General features: G+C 32.2%; 1 protein-coding gene across 1 annotated transcript in view; it reads right to left on the minus strand.

Annotated features, from left to right (window-relative positions):
• Nucleotides 1–1,268: 1,268 nt before the first annotated feature.
• LOC103274097 (rhotekin-2-like) overlaps nt 1,269–16,050 on the minus strand; it is a 39,393-nt gene continuing 24,611 nt past the window's right edge. The window contains exons 5-8 of the mRNA XM_008071567.2: nt 10,956–11,014; nt 7,181–7,234; nt 5,627–5,744; nt 1,269–1,470 (exon numbers count right to left, since the gene is read on the minus strand). Coding sequence (XP_008069758.2) covers nt 1,269–1,470; nt 5,627–5,744; nt 7,181–7,234; nt 10,956–11,014 — 433 coding nt within the window. The remainder of the gene's footprint in view (nt 1,471–5,626; nt 5,745–7,180; nt 7,235–10,955; nt 11,015–16,050) is intronic.

Below are 16,050 nucleotides of genomic sequence, written 5' to 3' on the forward strand. Positions count from 1 at the left end.
GCCATGAGGTGAGTGGATTGCCTGAGCCCGCGGGTTCAAGACCTGCCTGGGCAACTTGGCGAGACCTCATCTCTACAATAAATCAAAAAATCAGCCGGGTGTGGTAGCGCGTGCCTGTAGTTCCGGCTACTTGGAAGGCTAAGGCGGAAGGATCGCTGGAGCCCAGCAGGTTGAGGCTGTGGTGGCCGGGAGTGGCCACTGTACTCCAGTCTGGGCGACAGAGTGAGACTCCAACTCAAAAAAAAAAAAAAAGAAAAAAGAAATACAAGGGCCAGAAAAATAAGCTTTAAAAGATCACAAGGAAGCAATCACCTGAATTCTAAACATGGGAAATTCTATAAGATCTGATTTCTTCGATAAATACTGGCAAGAAAAAAGTGAACAGGAAATCGTAATAAACTAAAGAAATTTAAAACTCACCTAATTTAATATTGCTGACATTGTTTGGATTTTGATTTAAACAAACAAATAATAAGAAGACTATTTTAGAAATGGGGCAATTTGAATATAGACTGGATATTAGATAATATTAAAGATTTTTAAATTTTTGTTGGGTGTTACAGTGATAATGTGGTTTGGTTAAAAGATAAAATATTTTTAAAAATCTGTAACAATAAATCATGACATGTATACAAAAATTCAATTAACGGTCTGATATGTAGCAAATACTTTGACATATACCTAGTCCCTTTCCAAGAAAAATACTTCATCTTTCTGGTAGATACAGGCTGAGCATCCCTAGCCTGAAAATACAAAATTCGAAACTTTTTCAATACCTGCAGGATATCCATACTTGACTTCAAGTGATGGGTCAAAGTCAAAATGCAGTCAAAACTTGTTTTGTGCACAAAATTATTAAAAATATTATATAAAATTACCTTAGGCTGTGTGTATAAGGTATATATAAAGCATAAATGAATTTCATGTTTAGACTTGGGTCCCATTTCCAGGATATCTTATTATGTATATGCAAATATTCCAAAATCCAGAAAAGTAAAAAATTCTAAACACTCTGGTCCCAAGTATTTCAGATAAGAAATACCCAACCTGTACTGGAATTCCAGATCACTAAAAACACTGTCACCCAACTTGCTATCTTTAAAGGAAGGTATTAAAGACACCTCAGCTGGGTAGATACCAGACGATCATGTTTTTTTTTCTGTTCAGGATGTTTTCCCATGTAAAATGTAAACATATACACATAAAATACTTTAAAATATCCCAAAAGTCTAAATATTTATGTCGCCATAATTGCTGTATCAGGAAACTTACGAAACAGCAGAACTGAGGAGCAAGCATGTTTCGTGATCCTCTTCTTGAAGTACTGAACTTATTTTCTTTCCTGTAGCTTTACTTATAGATGTCTTAAGCTTCTTAGCTAGCTTTTTTGGTGCGTTGGTTATGGAAGATTCTTCTATACAACAACTGTACACTTCTACTTTCATCTGAAAGTCTGGTCCTGCTTCATTACTAAAAACAAAGACATTCATAAAGTTAGAAATTTAACTCAGTAGAAAATAAAATTATAACATCCTTTGATGTTTTCACAACATTTTAAATCAGCATTTGACATTAGGGAAATGTAACTAAAACCACTATATTTCCTCATACCCCTAAGGATGGCTATTATCTAAAAGACAAGAGAGAAATGTTGATAGGGTGTGGAAAAAAGGGAATTTTAAAACACTGTTGGTGGGAATGTAGAATGATACACTATGGAAAACAGTATAGAAGTTTCTAAAGAAATTAAAAATACAAACTACCATATGACCAGCAATCTCTTCTGGATTTATACGTATAGAAGATGAAATTACCACCTTGTAAAGTTACCTGCACTCCCATTTTCACTGCAGCGTTATTCAAAATAGCCAAGATACGGAAAGAATCTACATGTCCATTGATGACTGAATAAATAAAGAAAATGTGAGGGTTAGACGTGGTGACTCACATCTGTATTCCCAGCACTTTGGGAGGCTGAGGCAGGAGGAAAGCTTGAGCCTAGGAGTTCGAGATCAGCATAGGCAACATGAGACCACATCTCTACAAAAAATAAATAAATTAGCCGAGCTGGCTGCCACACGCCTATAACCCCAGCTACTTGGGAGTTTGAGGTGGGAGGATCATTTCAGCCCAGGAAGTCAAGGTCGTGGTGAGTTGTAGTCATGCCATTGCACTTCAGGTTGGGTGACAGAGTGAGACCCCCGACTCAAAAAAAAAAAAAAAAAAAAAAAGTCCCTGAATGCTCTCAGCATACTACTACAAGAAGAGCTTTAGGGAACTATCTTCAGTGCTGCAGTGAAACACTGAAAGAACTTAGAAAAGGAAGGAGCCAGGCTCAGTGGCTCAGCCTGTAATCCCACGCTTTGGGAGGCTGAGGTGAGTGGATTGCCTGAGCCTGCAGGTTCGAGACCTGCTTGGGCAATTTGGCCAGACCTCATCCCTACAATAAATCAAAAATTAACCAGACATGGTAACGCGCGCCTGTAGTTCCAGCTACTTGGAAGGCTGAGGAAGAAGGATCGCCAGAGCCCAGCAGGTCGAGGCTGCGGTGGCCAGGAGTGGCCACTGCACTCCAGTCTGGGTGACAGAGTGAGACTCCAATTCAAAAAAGGAAGGGAGGGAGGGAGGGAGGGATCCATAAACACACACTATTAGTCACCTTAAAATAGGAGATCTTGCCATTTGCCAGGACATGAATGGACCTGGAGGGCATTATGCTAAGCGAAATAAGTCAGACACAGAAAGAAAAATATTGTATGATCTCACTCATATGTGGAATACTTTAAGAAAGAGAGAGAGCTCAATACCAGAGGTAGAGAATGCCATGGTTGGGGGTTGGGGAGGAAATGGGAAGATGTAGGTCAAAGACCACCAAATAGCAGATATGAAGAATGAACAAGTTTAGAGTATAATGTACTGTACATGAGAATTAAAGTTAATAAAATTATATTAGGAATTTTTGTTAAATTAAATAGATTTCAGTACTTGTCACACAAAAAAGTAACTACGTGAAATGACAAATGTTAATCTAGACTACAGTAAAACTTTTGCTATCTATATATATATCCCATAACATCATGTTATAAACCTCAAATATGCACAATAAAATTTTTCAAATAAACAAACAGAAAGTTGCGAGGGGCCCAAGATTGCAAAATCTCCTCAATATGTGCAAAGTTTATGGGAACAAAGTAGGCGTTTGAAATAAGCTTTTGAGGATATATATTAATAAGACAGAATGTCCTTGTGTTTATTTAGTATCTATATGATCTAAGAGAATCACTGCAACGTTCAGAGCTATCAGCTTCAAAAATAGGGCAATCTTAATTCAATTTAACCAATATATACAAGCCTATTACTTAAAGAAAAATAAAATGCCCTTGTCATTTTGTTGCCAGTACTTTTTCTCCTTGTCATTCCTTTAAAAACCACTATTTTAAGGTAGATATATATGCAATTTCATAAAATGACTATTCCTCCAAAACAAAGTGTGCTGAATCTTTACTCTTCATTTCTTCTTCATAAAGAGTCACTTATAGTCCACCACCACTGTGCCTCCTCTCCCATCCCGGAAGCATAAACAGCACTTCACTACATGGTTATATAGGGGAAAGAAAAAGCAATTAAACAATAAAACATATATAAAGGGATATACTTCAAAGCATGAACTCCTTGAAGGTGGGTGCTGTCTGTTAATCTTTGCATTGTTAACTTAGCATTGTGCCTGCACTGTAGAAGGTATCCAATATATATTTGCTAAAGCAATATGCTGAAATTCTGCAGTTTTAGCAAATGTTAATTAAAGCTGGCTTTACCCTTTTGCAGACACAATGAACTACCTTTGCCATAAAATAGTGTGGTGGTGTGACTATAATAAAATATACTTTAGACTGCAAAAGAAGACCATCAGCAGATGTTGCCTGCAGATGGGAGGTCCATCAGGCTCAGAGATTTTAAAAATGAAGCATAGACTTTTCAAGATATAAATGGCCAGTCTATAGTTTGCATAAATCCAAGAAATAACTTCCAGATATTTTATAGTTTATTATTTGGCAACTTTTAAATATACAGTATTCTTGGTAATAACTAACAAATGTCAATATTTAGAGAAAAACCAGAGATTCATAAATATTGAATACTTATTAAAAACATCATAACAAAAAGCACATTTTACATTTTAAAACATTTAGAACATTTGTCAGGTTATTTTTAGAACAATTTAAAATATTTACAGGATTTTTAAAAAATTATAAATTATGTGTTATCTTCTCAACTAATTCATATTGCTCTTTCCCTGGGTGGAAAAAAGTCTGATTTTTGTCTTTGTGGTAAAAACAAACAATAGCAAAGTGACATGAAGAAAAGAGCCAATTAACAGGGTAATTTTGGCAAAAAAAAAAAAAAAAAAGTTTCAGTACCAATAATTGATAATGGAAATAAATGTATTTGGATGGTTTTTTTTGTTTGTTTTTTTTTTTAGCCTCAATCATATAAGCATTTGGAAATATTTTTTGAACCCTAAATTCCTTTGGCTTCATAAAGCTTGTAATAAGGTCTGTATTACTACTAATAACGCAGAACAATGAATTTTATTTTTCTGTGCTATACTATTACTGTGGAACACTGGACCAGAAGCCACAGAATAAGGTTTGCCATGGATTTTTTAAAATGTGATATGAGTAGCAAAACTAGTCCTCTGAAATCTCAACTGTCTAGCTCTATTGCTGAAACGGCACACACAAAGAAGTATATTGATTTTATCTTGATAGTTTTGTAGCTATAACATTTAGATATGAAAATGAAGACATACAAATCCCACACTGATTTAGGTTCCTCTTAGAACTTTTGAAAGTGGCCAGGAAAGACTTATGTTAGTTAAAAATGATTTCTACGGCTACCTGAGGAGTTCTTTCTGGTTCTGTATTATGACTACAATAAAATGAGCCAGTGAAAGAGCAAAGGCAATAAAAACAGCCCTGAGGATCACCCATCTTTTTTTTTTTTTTTTACTGTTTTGGAGTACATGAAAGAACTGCACCATAAGAAAAAGAACACCCCCAAATTTTATCCAAGTGCTTTTCCTATAGTATGTACTCCAGGATTATCTTATAAATAAAGTTGTTAAACTATTTTAGTGTTTCTGTAACTAAATCTCCCACATGAGATGGAAGAAACTGTTTTATGTCCAAATTTACTCTATATGAAATAATAGTAAAGGAATTCTGTTGTATTCATAGCTTAGTTAATACTGGGACTATAAATATTTATAAAAAGTTTAAAAATTTATCACATTCAATAAGTTATTTATTGCTAATATTAATTATAATATTTTCATTTTGTTTTACATCAGAAAACTGCAAGTAGAGAAATGGGCTTCTTTTGAACAAAGTAATTTTCAAAATCATTTTAAACATTTAAAGATCTTAATACATGTACCCGAACATTTGTATACCTAACCCTGAATTGTACCCCACATCTTTAAAATAAAAATAAATTAAATAAAATTAAAAACCAAAAATAAATAAATAAAGATCTTAATGTAAAAAGAATCAATAATTAGGACTTTCTTTCACAAAAGTAGAATTTTAGATCATTTTTATTCTCTGAAGATTAAAAAAATACTTACAATATGGTTACATTTTCAAAACATATATCTGTGATTGTTTTATCTACAATCACCATGTCAGTATCAAAAACTTTAGCTCCCATTTTGAATAAACAAAAAATAGCATAGCGTTGTGATCCTAGAGAAGAAAAACAACATTTTAAACAATCCATGTGATAAATCATGCCTACATTATGTTAACATCTACCCCGAAATGAACAATATTAGCTTAAATATTTGTTAGTACAAAACCATAATAAAAAATACTGATTAATTATTTAAAAAAATTTGTTAGTAGATTTTTATTTTCATGTATTGTATACTGTAACCCTTAACGTTTTATAGTGACTGCTCTGCCAGTAATAAGAATACCTTACCCCACTAGAACACAACAATTAAATAAAGTATCAAAAAATAAAGTTAAATATATAGGCCTCTCAGCAATCTAATATACACCAAACTCATAAATTTTATTCCTAGAGAACTCTTTAATCTTTAACTAATGGCAAATTACACACACACACACACACACACACACACACACACACACACACACACACAATTGCCTCTGTCATTTTGGTTTTCAAGTCTATTTAAGAAAAAAACTTTTTTTATTAGAAGAGGTTAAGAGTAGGCACATTAACAGCAACAAAATATTTTCCACCAAACTAACAGCAAGGGAGGAAACCACAAAAAAACAATAAAAAGTAGACATGGGAACACAAAAAGCATAGCTGCTGGGTCTTTTAATATGGTCATGTTTTAAAAAGTATTAGGTGATTAAAAAGCTAAATCCTCATTATTGAGAAAATGTAGCTCCTCAGAAAAAACTTATTCTCTTTAGTACTCAGAAAGATTTGCTTAATTCCCACATGTATTCCTTTGTAAAGTAAATTATATTGCCTAATTGAATAACAAACACTATCCTGATTTAAAGTTCTTCATATAAAACTAGTTATGCTCAATATGATTTAGTTTTTGAAGTATGAGGAACAAAGCTATCAAAATAGACAAGAAAGATAAAGGATTATCATATCTTTCCTGCTTTGTCTCTAGCAGCTAGAAATCATTTGAGGTTAATTTCCATGACCCAAGCAAAACATGGATTTGTGAAGACTATATAAAGCCATAAAATGCTGAAGGAAAAAAGATCAGATCAAGCAAAAAAAAATCTTTCCTTATTTCATCCTGTTTAAATAATCTCAAGTAACAAAAAACAAGGCAGAAAAAATCTTCTAGATTCTGGTCAAACAGAAAAAATGTTGCCATTACTTTTAAACCTTACACATTTTCTTTTGTTCCATACTTCCCTACCGCACCCTGAACTGGGGCCTCACTGTCCTTGCAGTTTCCCATCCACAACTAAAAGCACATTAGATACGTACTATCTTAATTAGTATCAAGTGATTGCAACATATTTATACTACAAATCAAAAAATAACAGTTCAGTAAGATTCTGCTTATTCTGTGAAAGGACAGCAACTTGTTTCAGTGTGGAAGCAGTCCTTTTTCCCAATAATCACAAATTTACTATACAGTAAAAAAATTTCAATTACAAATTAAAATCACACATACTTTCTTTATTGCTGAAGTGATCAGAGTCTTTCCACATTAGTGGTATTCGAATATCTATAAACAAAGGAAAAATAAATGACAAGTAATAATTCTGGTAAGTTTACCTCTCACAGTGATAGAAATCTCTGAATTCCACAGAAGACTCTACCCATTAAAACCAAGGTAAATGTCATTTAATAGCACATTTTCTAGATATCGCCTATGGTTTATACCTTTAAAAGTTATTTAATCTATGCAAAATTTTTGGGTATGTGAGGAGAAAACATAAATATTCTTCTTATAAAAATAATTGTTCCAGCTCCGTGTGTGTGTGTGTGTGTGTGCGCGCGCGTGTGTGTATCTTTCTCTTCCTCACTGATTTATGATGCCACCTTTATCATATATGCCATTCTGAGTATATGTCCTTGGCTATACATGCTATGAAGCTAGTTGAATCATTCATAAATTACCCATCTTTATTATAACTATTGTATCTTTATATAACACGCTTCACTAGCTTTTAGAAAAATGTCTTTTTAAAAAACACCTTACTCTCACTTGTTAACTTCTTTGTATTTTAGAACTATTTTGTCAAAATCTCCATTCCCAAATGTTTGATTAGTATTCTATTATTCTAATTAATTTGGAACTGATAACTTTATAATATTCTGTCTTTATATAAAATAGCATGATATATTTACCTTTGTATTTGTATTAAGGTTATTCTTGGGTATTCAGTGGTTTTGTTTCTTATTGATTTTACTCTAAAGATTTTTTTTTGCTATTACATTTCTAGTTATTGCTGGTTTTAAGAGAAATCACCATCACTTTTTGTATATTTATCTTGAATCCAGCCACTTTTACTGAATTCTTTATTAATTCAAATAGTGTTTCATAAACTTCCTTAGGTTTTATTATCTTCAAACAGTATCCAATTTATCTGTTCCTTTTCAATAGTCTCAACTTTTATTCTTATTATTTTAGTTAGAATTTCTAAAACAATGTTAAATAATACTGACACATTAGACACTGCTATTGTGTTCTTGATTTTAATGGAAATGCTTTATTGTTTTATAATTATGACTTGGCTAATGTCCTGCCAAAGACCCGACTTCTTCTTGCTTGACCACAGTTGCTGACTCATTTCATTTCACAAGTACACTAGTTCACAGCTGTTCTGTTAGGGTAGCATTAACTATTTACAGTATCAAGGGAGTAACACAGACCCCGTCTTCCTTTGCTGTACACCTACAACCTGGGGCAGCTTTGACCTTTCCCATGCCTAAGAAGAAAGGGTTGAATGTCAGCTATATAAGAGGAGAAAGTGGATACCTCTTATTTAATTCCCAGGTGGTCAAACACTGTCCAGACAGCAAAGGATTTGTAACCCATCAACTATGTTTTTAAATTCAGCTTCAAATGATAGAAGTTTCTCCCAGAGTCTTATAAATAGTTGACTTAGTTTTAGTTTACATCACACTTACTTTGTTTTTTTTGATGTTTTCATTGACATTTTAATAATAAACTAAGAGAATCATACATAATAGGACAGCTAATTTGATGCAATCAGGTTCTAGAAGTCTGTTTATCATCAAAAATGAAAACTGAGGTACTTGGTGAACTGATTTGGTTTAGTCACTGAATCTAGTGAGAGAATTTGATTTATTCAGTGAATAAGCAGACATAATTACCACAATGTCATTATGGTAAATATTATATTTATATAGGGTAAATATTTGGTGTTCAACAGAAATAATCAGAATAAATCTCAGTTATTCTTTTCATTTTTATAAAATCTGGCCAGTGAGTGGCAAAGCTGGAAATGGAAAACCTAGGTATTTCCTGGCTATTGATGTAATCTCAGAAACATGAAACTTTGTTACAAATATTCATTTTGGCCAAAACAAGTCACATTTTCATCCCAATGTCAAAGAAAATGGATTTATAGAGGTGAATTAATTTTTTATTTCCTTTGCTTTTAGAAATACACACACAAGATATTAAGTCTAGGCAAAGATGCAAAGAAATTACATAAGTATTCCATCTACTAAGAGTTTCGGTTCCTTAACTCAATTTAAAATTATCCTTTGGAAAGAAGAAACACAAGCAGAAATAAGTTCAATTTTCACACTCGAGTAACTTGTGGTCAGGAAATTTTTATTTTACTTTAAATGCTATTACTTAGAAGCCCCCATCTAAATGTACAGTTAATTCTAATATCACGAATTGCTGCAGTCAATAAACTATTTATTATGAAATGACAATATTGACTCTAATGTGGCATTTGAATATCTAACAGCAATTTAACATATCTCATTTGTATGCTGAGCAGTACCATAATAGAAGCAAGAAATGAAGAATTATATTTAACTATTTTTAGAAAATTCCCTTTAACGATCTTTAATATTTTAGTTATTCATATTTAAATGTATTAAAACATAATGAACAACTACTATGTAAAAGTGCTGTTTGGCAGCAAAAGAACACAAGGAGGTATAAAACATGTTTTCAGTCTTATAATTAGAAAGATAAAAACATAAATATAAATAACTATAAAACTAGCAACAGATTTGTATATATTCCAGTTATTTTTCTTAAGAACTTTTTTGCTTGACTGAATACAATTTCTCAGATTTTTGGTCACTTCTGTTCTTTGTAAAATGCAGGTCTATGCTCCCTTTGTAATGATTTTTGTTTATCTATGAAGACATTACTAAAAACAGTTTCTTGGGTGACAGGGCCTGAAATGCAGCAGCAGGCTCCCTAGTACATGGTTTTTGGCTAATGAAATAACCTAGTTATTACTTAAGGACCAGTGGAGGTATATATTGCTGATTCTAAAGCATACTGACGAGATAATACCTGAAAAAGTGCATTACCTAACTAGTGTACGCACAAGTCAGCCATGTATTCACTTCAATCTGTGACATCTCCAAGCCATTGTCTTTAGCTTCCTTAACACTTTGGAGAAACTGAGACTACACAGCATAAGTGCCATCTAGTGGTTGCAGGGACTCCTAACTATATTAGGAATTCAAAGAAAGGAAACATCATTTCTAGCTGGAATGATAACAGAAATGTTTTATAGATGAGCAAACAGATCTTAAAGAAAACATAGTTATTTCATGAGCTAATTGGGTGTCAGAAGCATAGGGTGTGTTGAAAGGCCAAGGAGAGAAATGTCTGCCTAAGCAGACAGCTTATATATAGGAGTAATAGAAGATACGGCTAGAAAAATAACTGGGTCAGAATGGAAAAGTGAAGAAAAAAGTTTAGTCTTTATCCTACAGTCAGTGAAGAGCAGTCATCCATCCAATAAATATTCACTGTCCAGTTACTATGTGCTAAGCACTGAGCTAGCTTCTGGATATAAAGTGATGAACAAAATAAACACAGAACCAACCCTTATGGAACATTAAAACATTAGTATAGCTTCTGAGCAGAAAAGGAACAAAGAGTCAAAAGACTTGGGTTTGCAGCCCAGTTCAGCTACTTACAGCCAATCAATTAGTCTCTGAGTCTGTAGAAAGTGAGAACAATTACCTTATCTATTTTATAAGACTGCACTAAGGAGAAAACTGCATAGCTTACGTGATGTATGAAAGCATTTTCTCAAACTAAAATTCTACACAATATAGAGCACAATGATGAAAATAGTGTTTTAGAACAAATATCATGATAGAGGTAGAAAAAATAAAGTGAAGGGGATATAAGCGGGGCATAAATTAAAACCCACTAACTCTAGTTACTTTATAGAATTTATTCAGCAATGTAAAATGATTCATCTACAACATACCTGATATGGCAATCTTTCCTTTACATGCTGTTCGTTCTTTACTTTCAAAATACACATCACTGTCAAAAGAAAAAACTTTATGAAATAAAGATATTTCCTAATAAGCAATTGTTTTAACAGTTTTTCACAAATGCCTAAATATTAAAAACAAACACATATCCATGAATAATAACGACTTCCAGTTAATGTAAACTATTTCACTCAAACTTTTAAGATGTTTAGTCAACAGCTAGCTAGTTAAGAAAAATACTTAGAGTCATTCTCTTTAATTTTTCACACAAATTTTATATTACCTGATAACTGTATACTGGCTACTCTACAATGAAAGCCTTTTGTGATCACATTCATCTATTTTTAAAAAACTAAAATATTTGTCCAGGTTCCCAGAAGCGTAATACTTGATGATTATTGTTTTATAAATTACATTTCTAGATTACTAAAAGCAGTGGTCTGAAAAAGTTAATAAGCTTATCCTTTAGAATCTCACAAACATCCAAAAAATTACTCTTTGATATATATATTTATATACAGTTAATATCACATTTCATTTCCCCCAGATTCCAAAGAACTAAGTATATACTAAAACAAACAATAAATTAATTAAGGTGGGAAAGGAATTGAGTAGCTCTAGAGAATAAAATGTGGAAAGAAAAATTTCATGACAACAGAAAAAAATTTCAAAGGAAATTCTGGGAATATAGGATACTTCCAAATCTGACTTTAGAATATACTATTATAATTAAAGAATTTCCAAATAGATATCTCCTACAAGATCAAAACAATCCCACCCTTGGTTATTTCCCCAATATCCTATTTCCTAATAACCTGCATAAAGAGATTAGCATTCCATTTATAGGGCAACATTTCCAAGAATATTCTTCTTTGTATGTTTTTTGGTTCCTATTTAATTTGGTTATCTAATTAACTGCCAGCAAACTTAATTAGGTACTTCAAGTAAGTGATAAGTTGGAAACTTTCCATTTGAATACTGTTTGATTCTAAGAGGGCTTCTAGATAAAGACTGGTTAGGAGTTTGAAGTGGGACATTATCTAGTTCATTTTCAAAGAGGATGCCACCAACTCACTGCTTTCAATAGGTTTGTTAAAAAGACTGCCTATATATCCATTAAGAAGTGTCCAAATCTGAAAACCAAATATATCATCTTACTTATTTACCCTCTACTGTATCAAACTATAAGTATTATGGATAAAGTATATTCCAAATGAGCTATAATAACATACTGATACACTTAAGTTGATAAGCTTATATGGGCCATTATAAGGTATTTATAGAATTATACACTAGGTATGACTAAAGTAATATCGTAGATTTAGAGCAATATAATCTCAGAATCTTGTCTCATCACATTATGGTCATATCTGGCATATAACTAGGGAATTCGCTCAGTGAAAAATATAAGAATTCATTGATTATTTCAATCATAAATTTAAATAAGAATAAAGTTCAACATTTTATATCAAAGTTTAGTTTGTCATGTTGGAGAAATCATGTTATTAGTTTACCATAGAGTAAAAAGTTTAATTGAATAGTCTATTATATGTGTTAGTAAAACAATATACTGAAAGGCCCACTAGAAATAAAACACAAATCTCTATTTCTTCAAATTAGTGTAAGAAATACAATATAAACAGTTTATTGGCACTTGCAAGTAATGTTTTTAAAAAACACCTATAGGAGCAAATGTATAATATAAATTCCTAAAATACTTATTTCAGTGAAAAAAGATAAGGAAGCTCTAATATAATGAGTAACTTAAGTATTATGGGATAGGTCATAGATTAAATTGGATTAAATTGCAAGCAATTGAGATTCTGAAATTCTGAAATAGAAGCCACCAAAAGCAAACTTGCTGAATGTTGAAAATTTACCACAAAATTTTCTCCCTCTAAGCTAGTCAACTACCTGTCAGAGTACAACTTTTCCTCCTGCAATTATGATTTGCATAGGCATTTCCAGTACTGGTTAGCACAATATTATATACAAATATTTTCAAACTATAATATAAATTCAATTAATCATGTGATCTTAAAGAATAATTAAACTTGACTTAAAAAAAAATGAGAGGAGAAAAATGAAGTAATTCAGCCTCAATTTTCTGAAGCTTCAATTATTTTCAATTAAAATATCTCCCAAAACTGTTATTTAGGACATTAAAATGTGAAGTTTTCTTAATCCAAATTGACAATATCAGTAAACATTATCTGTCTAATAATGTGCTACTCTAACAGCTTACTATAGTTAAATAAATACTTGTTTAAAAATCTGCAATGTTAATGCCAATTCTGAATGCTAGAATTAAGACAGTTAGCCTCAGAAAAAAGCAAAGAACCACAAAATTATCAAAACAAAGCACAGCTCAATAATAATGTACCTTATTCACACGAACCTAGTTCAGAATATTAATTTGATGACATGTAAATGCTAATTTAAAAGATAGAGATAAACATATAAAAGAAAAACTTTTAATTGTATTTCTTATATATTTCCGCCTGTAGGTAAATAAAATGACCAACAGAGGGTGCCAATCTGCTACTTTGTTGCTCAAAAATCTGTATTAAAATCGACTGAGTAAATACAGATTATCCCATCTTAAATTGGAATTTCAGCTCCAAACTGAAACTTAAAATAGCACTTCTTTGCCAAAATTAACAAGCTATAATGAGAAGTAGCACAATGATAAAAGTATTTTACATTTTCTTAATTAAGTACTAAAAGAATTCTAAATGGGATTCTATTATTTGAAATCAGGTTATAAAATCCTTATCTCTTATGCACATAAATGAAAACTAAAACACTCAGAAATGCTTAACATGGAATTTTAACCCATTCTAAAATTAAGTGGTATAAAATTAATAGCTTCATAAATATCTTAAATTAGGAAGATGAGTTTTCTACTCCCACACATAGACTTTTTTCAATAGACACCAATCTATATAAAGTCAAAAAAAATTTTAAAAATAAAATCAGTAATGCCTTTAAATACATGTCTTATTCTGAACTACTAAGGATACAGAGTTTTCACTTCCAACCTATAATTTTTCTTTTTATCTTTTAAAGTTATAGTACTTATGCAATAAACTAGGAAACTGGAGTATGAGAAGTTAATATGGTAATCACATACAACACGCAACATTATTATTTTGACAATGTTAAAAATCACAATTATGTTGAATGACACATAATTAAGTACTATAAATGACTGATTAGTATTATTTTTACAAAGTCAAACAAAACATTTCAGAAGTTAAGTCAAGAAGAGATGAGCTGGGAGTTGGGGAAGTAAATGGAAGGTGCAGATGAAGGATACTATTGTTAAAATGTAAGTTCTGTGAGTACAGGGATTTGTGTATGTCTATTTTGTTCACTGCTGTATGTGTATGTCTATTTTGTTCACTGCTCAATCCCTTCTAAAGAACTCAACAAAAGTTTAGAGACTGTTGAATGAAATGAAATAAGGATATGGTCATTTTGATGGAGTAGGTAGTAATCCAGACTCTTAAGTCTTGGGTTTGGATTTTACTCATCATTAATTATCTGAGTGAGTGTTATTACTTCAGCATCCTTATCTGTAACATAGGAAAAAATATCTACCCATCTCACAGAACTACTAAGTGAATTAATATTTTAAATGCATTCTATGTCATTCTTCAAATACACGTGTTACTTTCTGAGTATTTATATTGTGGGCATCAGTATTTAGTTTGGGACTTATGAAGAAGAGGCACTAAACTATTTGTTAAAACGATCAGTGTATGACTTACCAGTTCCTGTAAAATAGTGTTAGTCATCTAAATCAGATTCTCTTCACACATCCTACAAAAGCCTTCAGAGCAACAAGAAAAGCAAATAAAATCACCTATAGCATACACCAATGGCATAACTAGAAAACAGAGACTACTCCAAACTTTAATTTACATGTAAATCAGGAAACTAACATCTGAAACTATCAAAGCCAGCTCTTGGAGGCTTTACCCAAGTAAAGAGTTAGGTAAGCACTGTAAAACACAAGTAATATCAATTTAAGATCTCCCCCGAAGAGAAAATGGATGTAAAACCTGGTGAATAGCACAGCACTGCTTCCTAGGGAGTTAAAAAGAAGAGCTCAAAAATAGACACACAATGGGGGGAGGTGTCCTTTGGTGGCTTAGCCATGAAGAAAAGGAAAGAAGAAAGCAGATGAAGTCAAAAACACCAAGACGCAAATTAGCATTAAACAACGGAAAAATCAACCAACCCACATCCCCAAAGACATCATTTATTAAACAAACTGCTCTTCACAGTTCTGCAAGTCCAATAATGGAAAACATCTTGAACTCAAGACAGTATTCTTTCCTCATCCACAGTTTTGCTTTCTGTGGTTTCAGTTATCCACAGTAAACCATGGTCTAAAAATATTCATTGAAAAATTCCATAAATAAACAATCACAAGGTTTAAATTGAGTGCCATTCTGAGTAGCATAATGAAATGTCTTATCATCCCATGGGGTGTGAATTGCCCCTTTGTCCCATGTATCCTCACCATATATGCTACCTGTCCAATAGTCATTCAGTAGCCATTTAAATTATTAAATGTACTCTCAAGATATCACAGTGCTTATGGTTAAAGTCAACAGTAACTAATGCTATATTACAATGCCCACAACACTCACTTCACTTCAACTCACCAAGAAAGCATTTTTATCATCACACATCATCACAAGAATAAGGGAAAATACAGTACAAGATATTTTGAAAGAGAGAGAACACATTCGCATAACTTTATTATAGCATACTCTTACACTTGTTCTATTATTAGTTATTGTCATTGTTATTATTAGTTATTGTGCATAATTTATAAATTAAACTTTACCATTGGTATAAATGGGAAAAACATAGTGTGTATAGGGTTTGGGATTATCTCTGGTTTCAGGCATCTACTGGGGGTTTCGGAAAGTATCCCCCATGGCTTAGGGGGGACTACCATAAGCCCTTCTGGTGACCTCCTACCGTAACCCTAATAACTTGACTCAGAAAAATCCTACATGTCATTAGGGACACAAAAGGACTCCAATATCCATAGAAAATTATTATAAA

This window comes from Carlito syrichta, unplaced genomic scaffold (genome assembly GCF_000164805.1).
Source record: "Carlito syrichta isolate Samal-C Ts95f unplaced genomic scaffold, Tarsius_syrichta-2.0.1 Scaffold314373, whole genome shotgun sequence".
Taxonomy (NCBI): domain Eukaryota; kingdom Metazoa; phylum Chordata; class Mammalia; order Primates; family Tarsiidae; genus Carlito; species Carlito syrichta.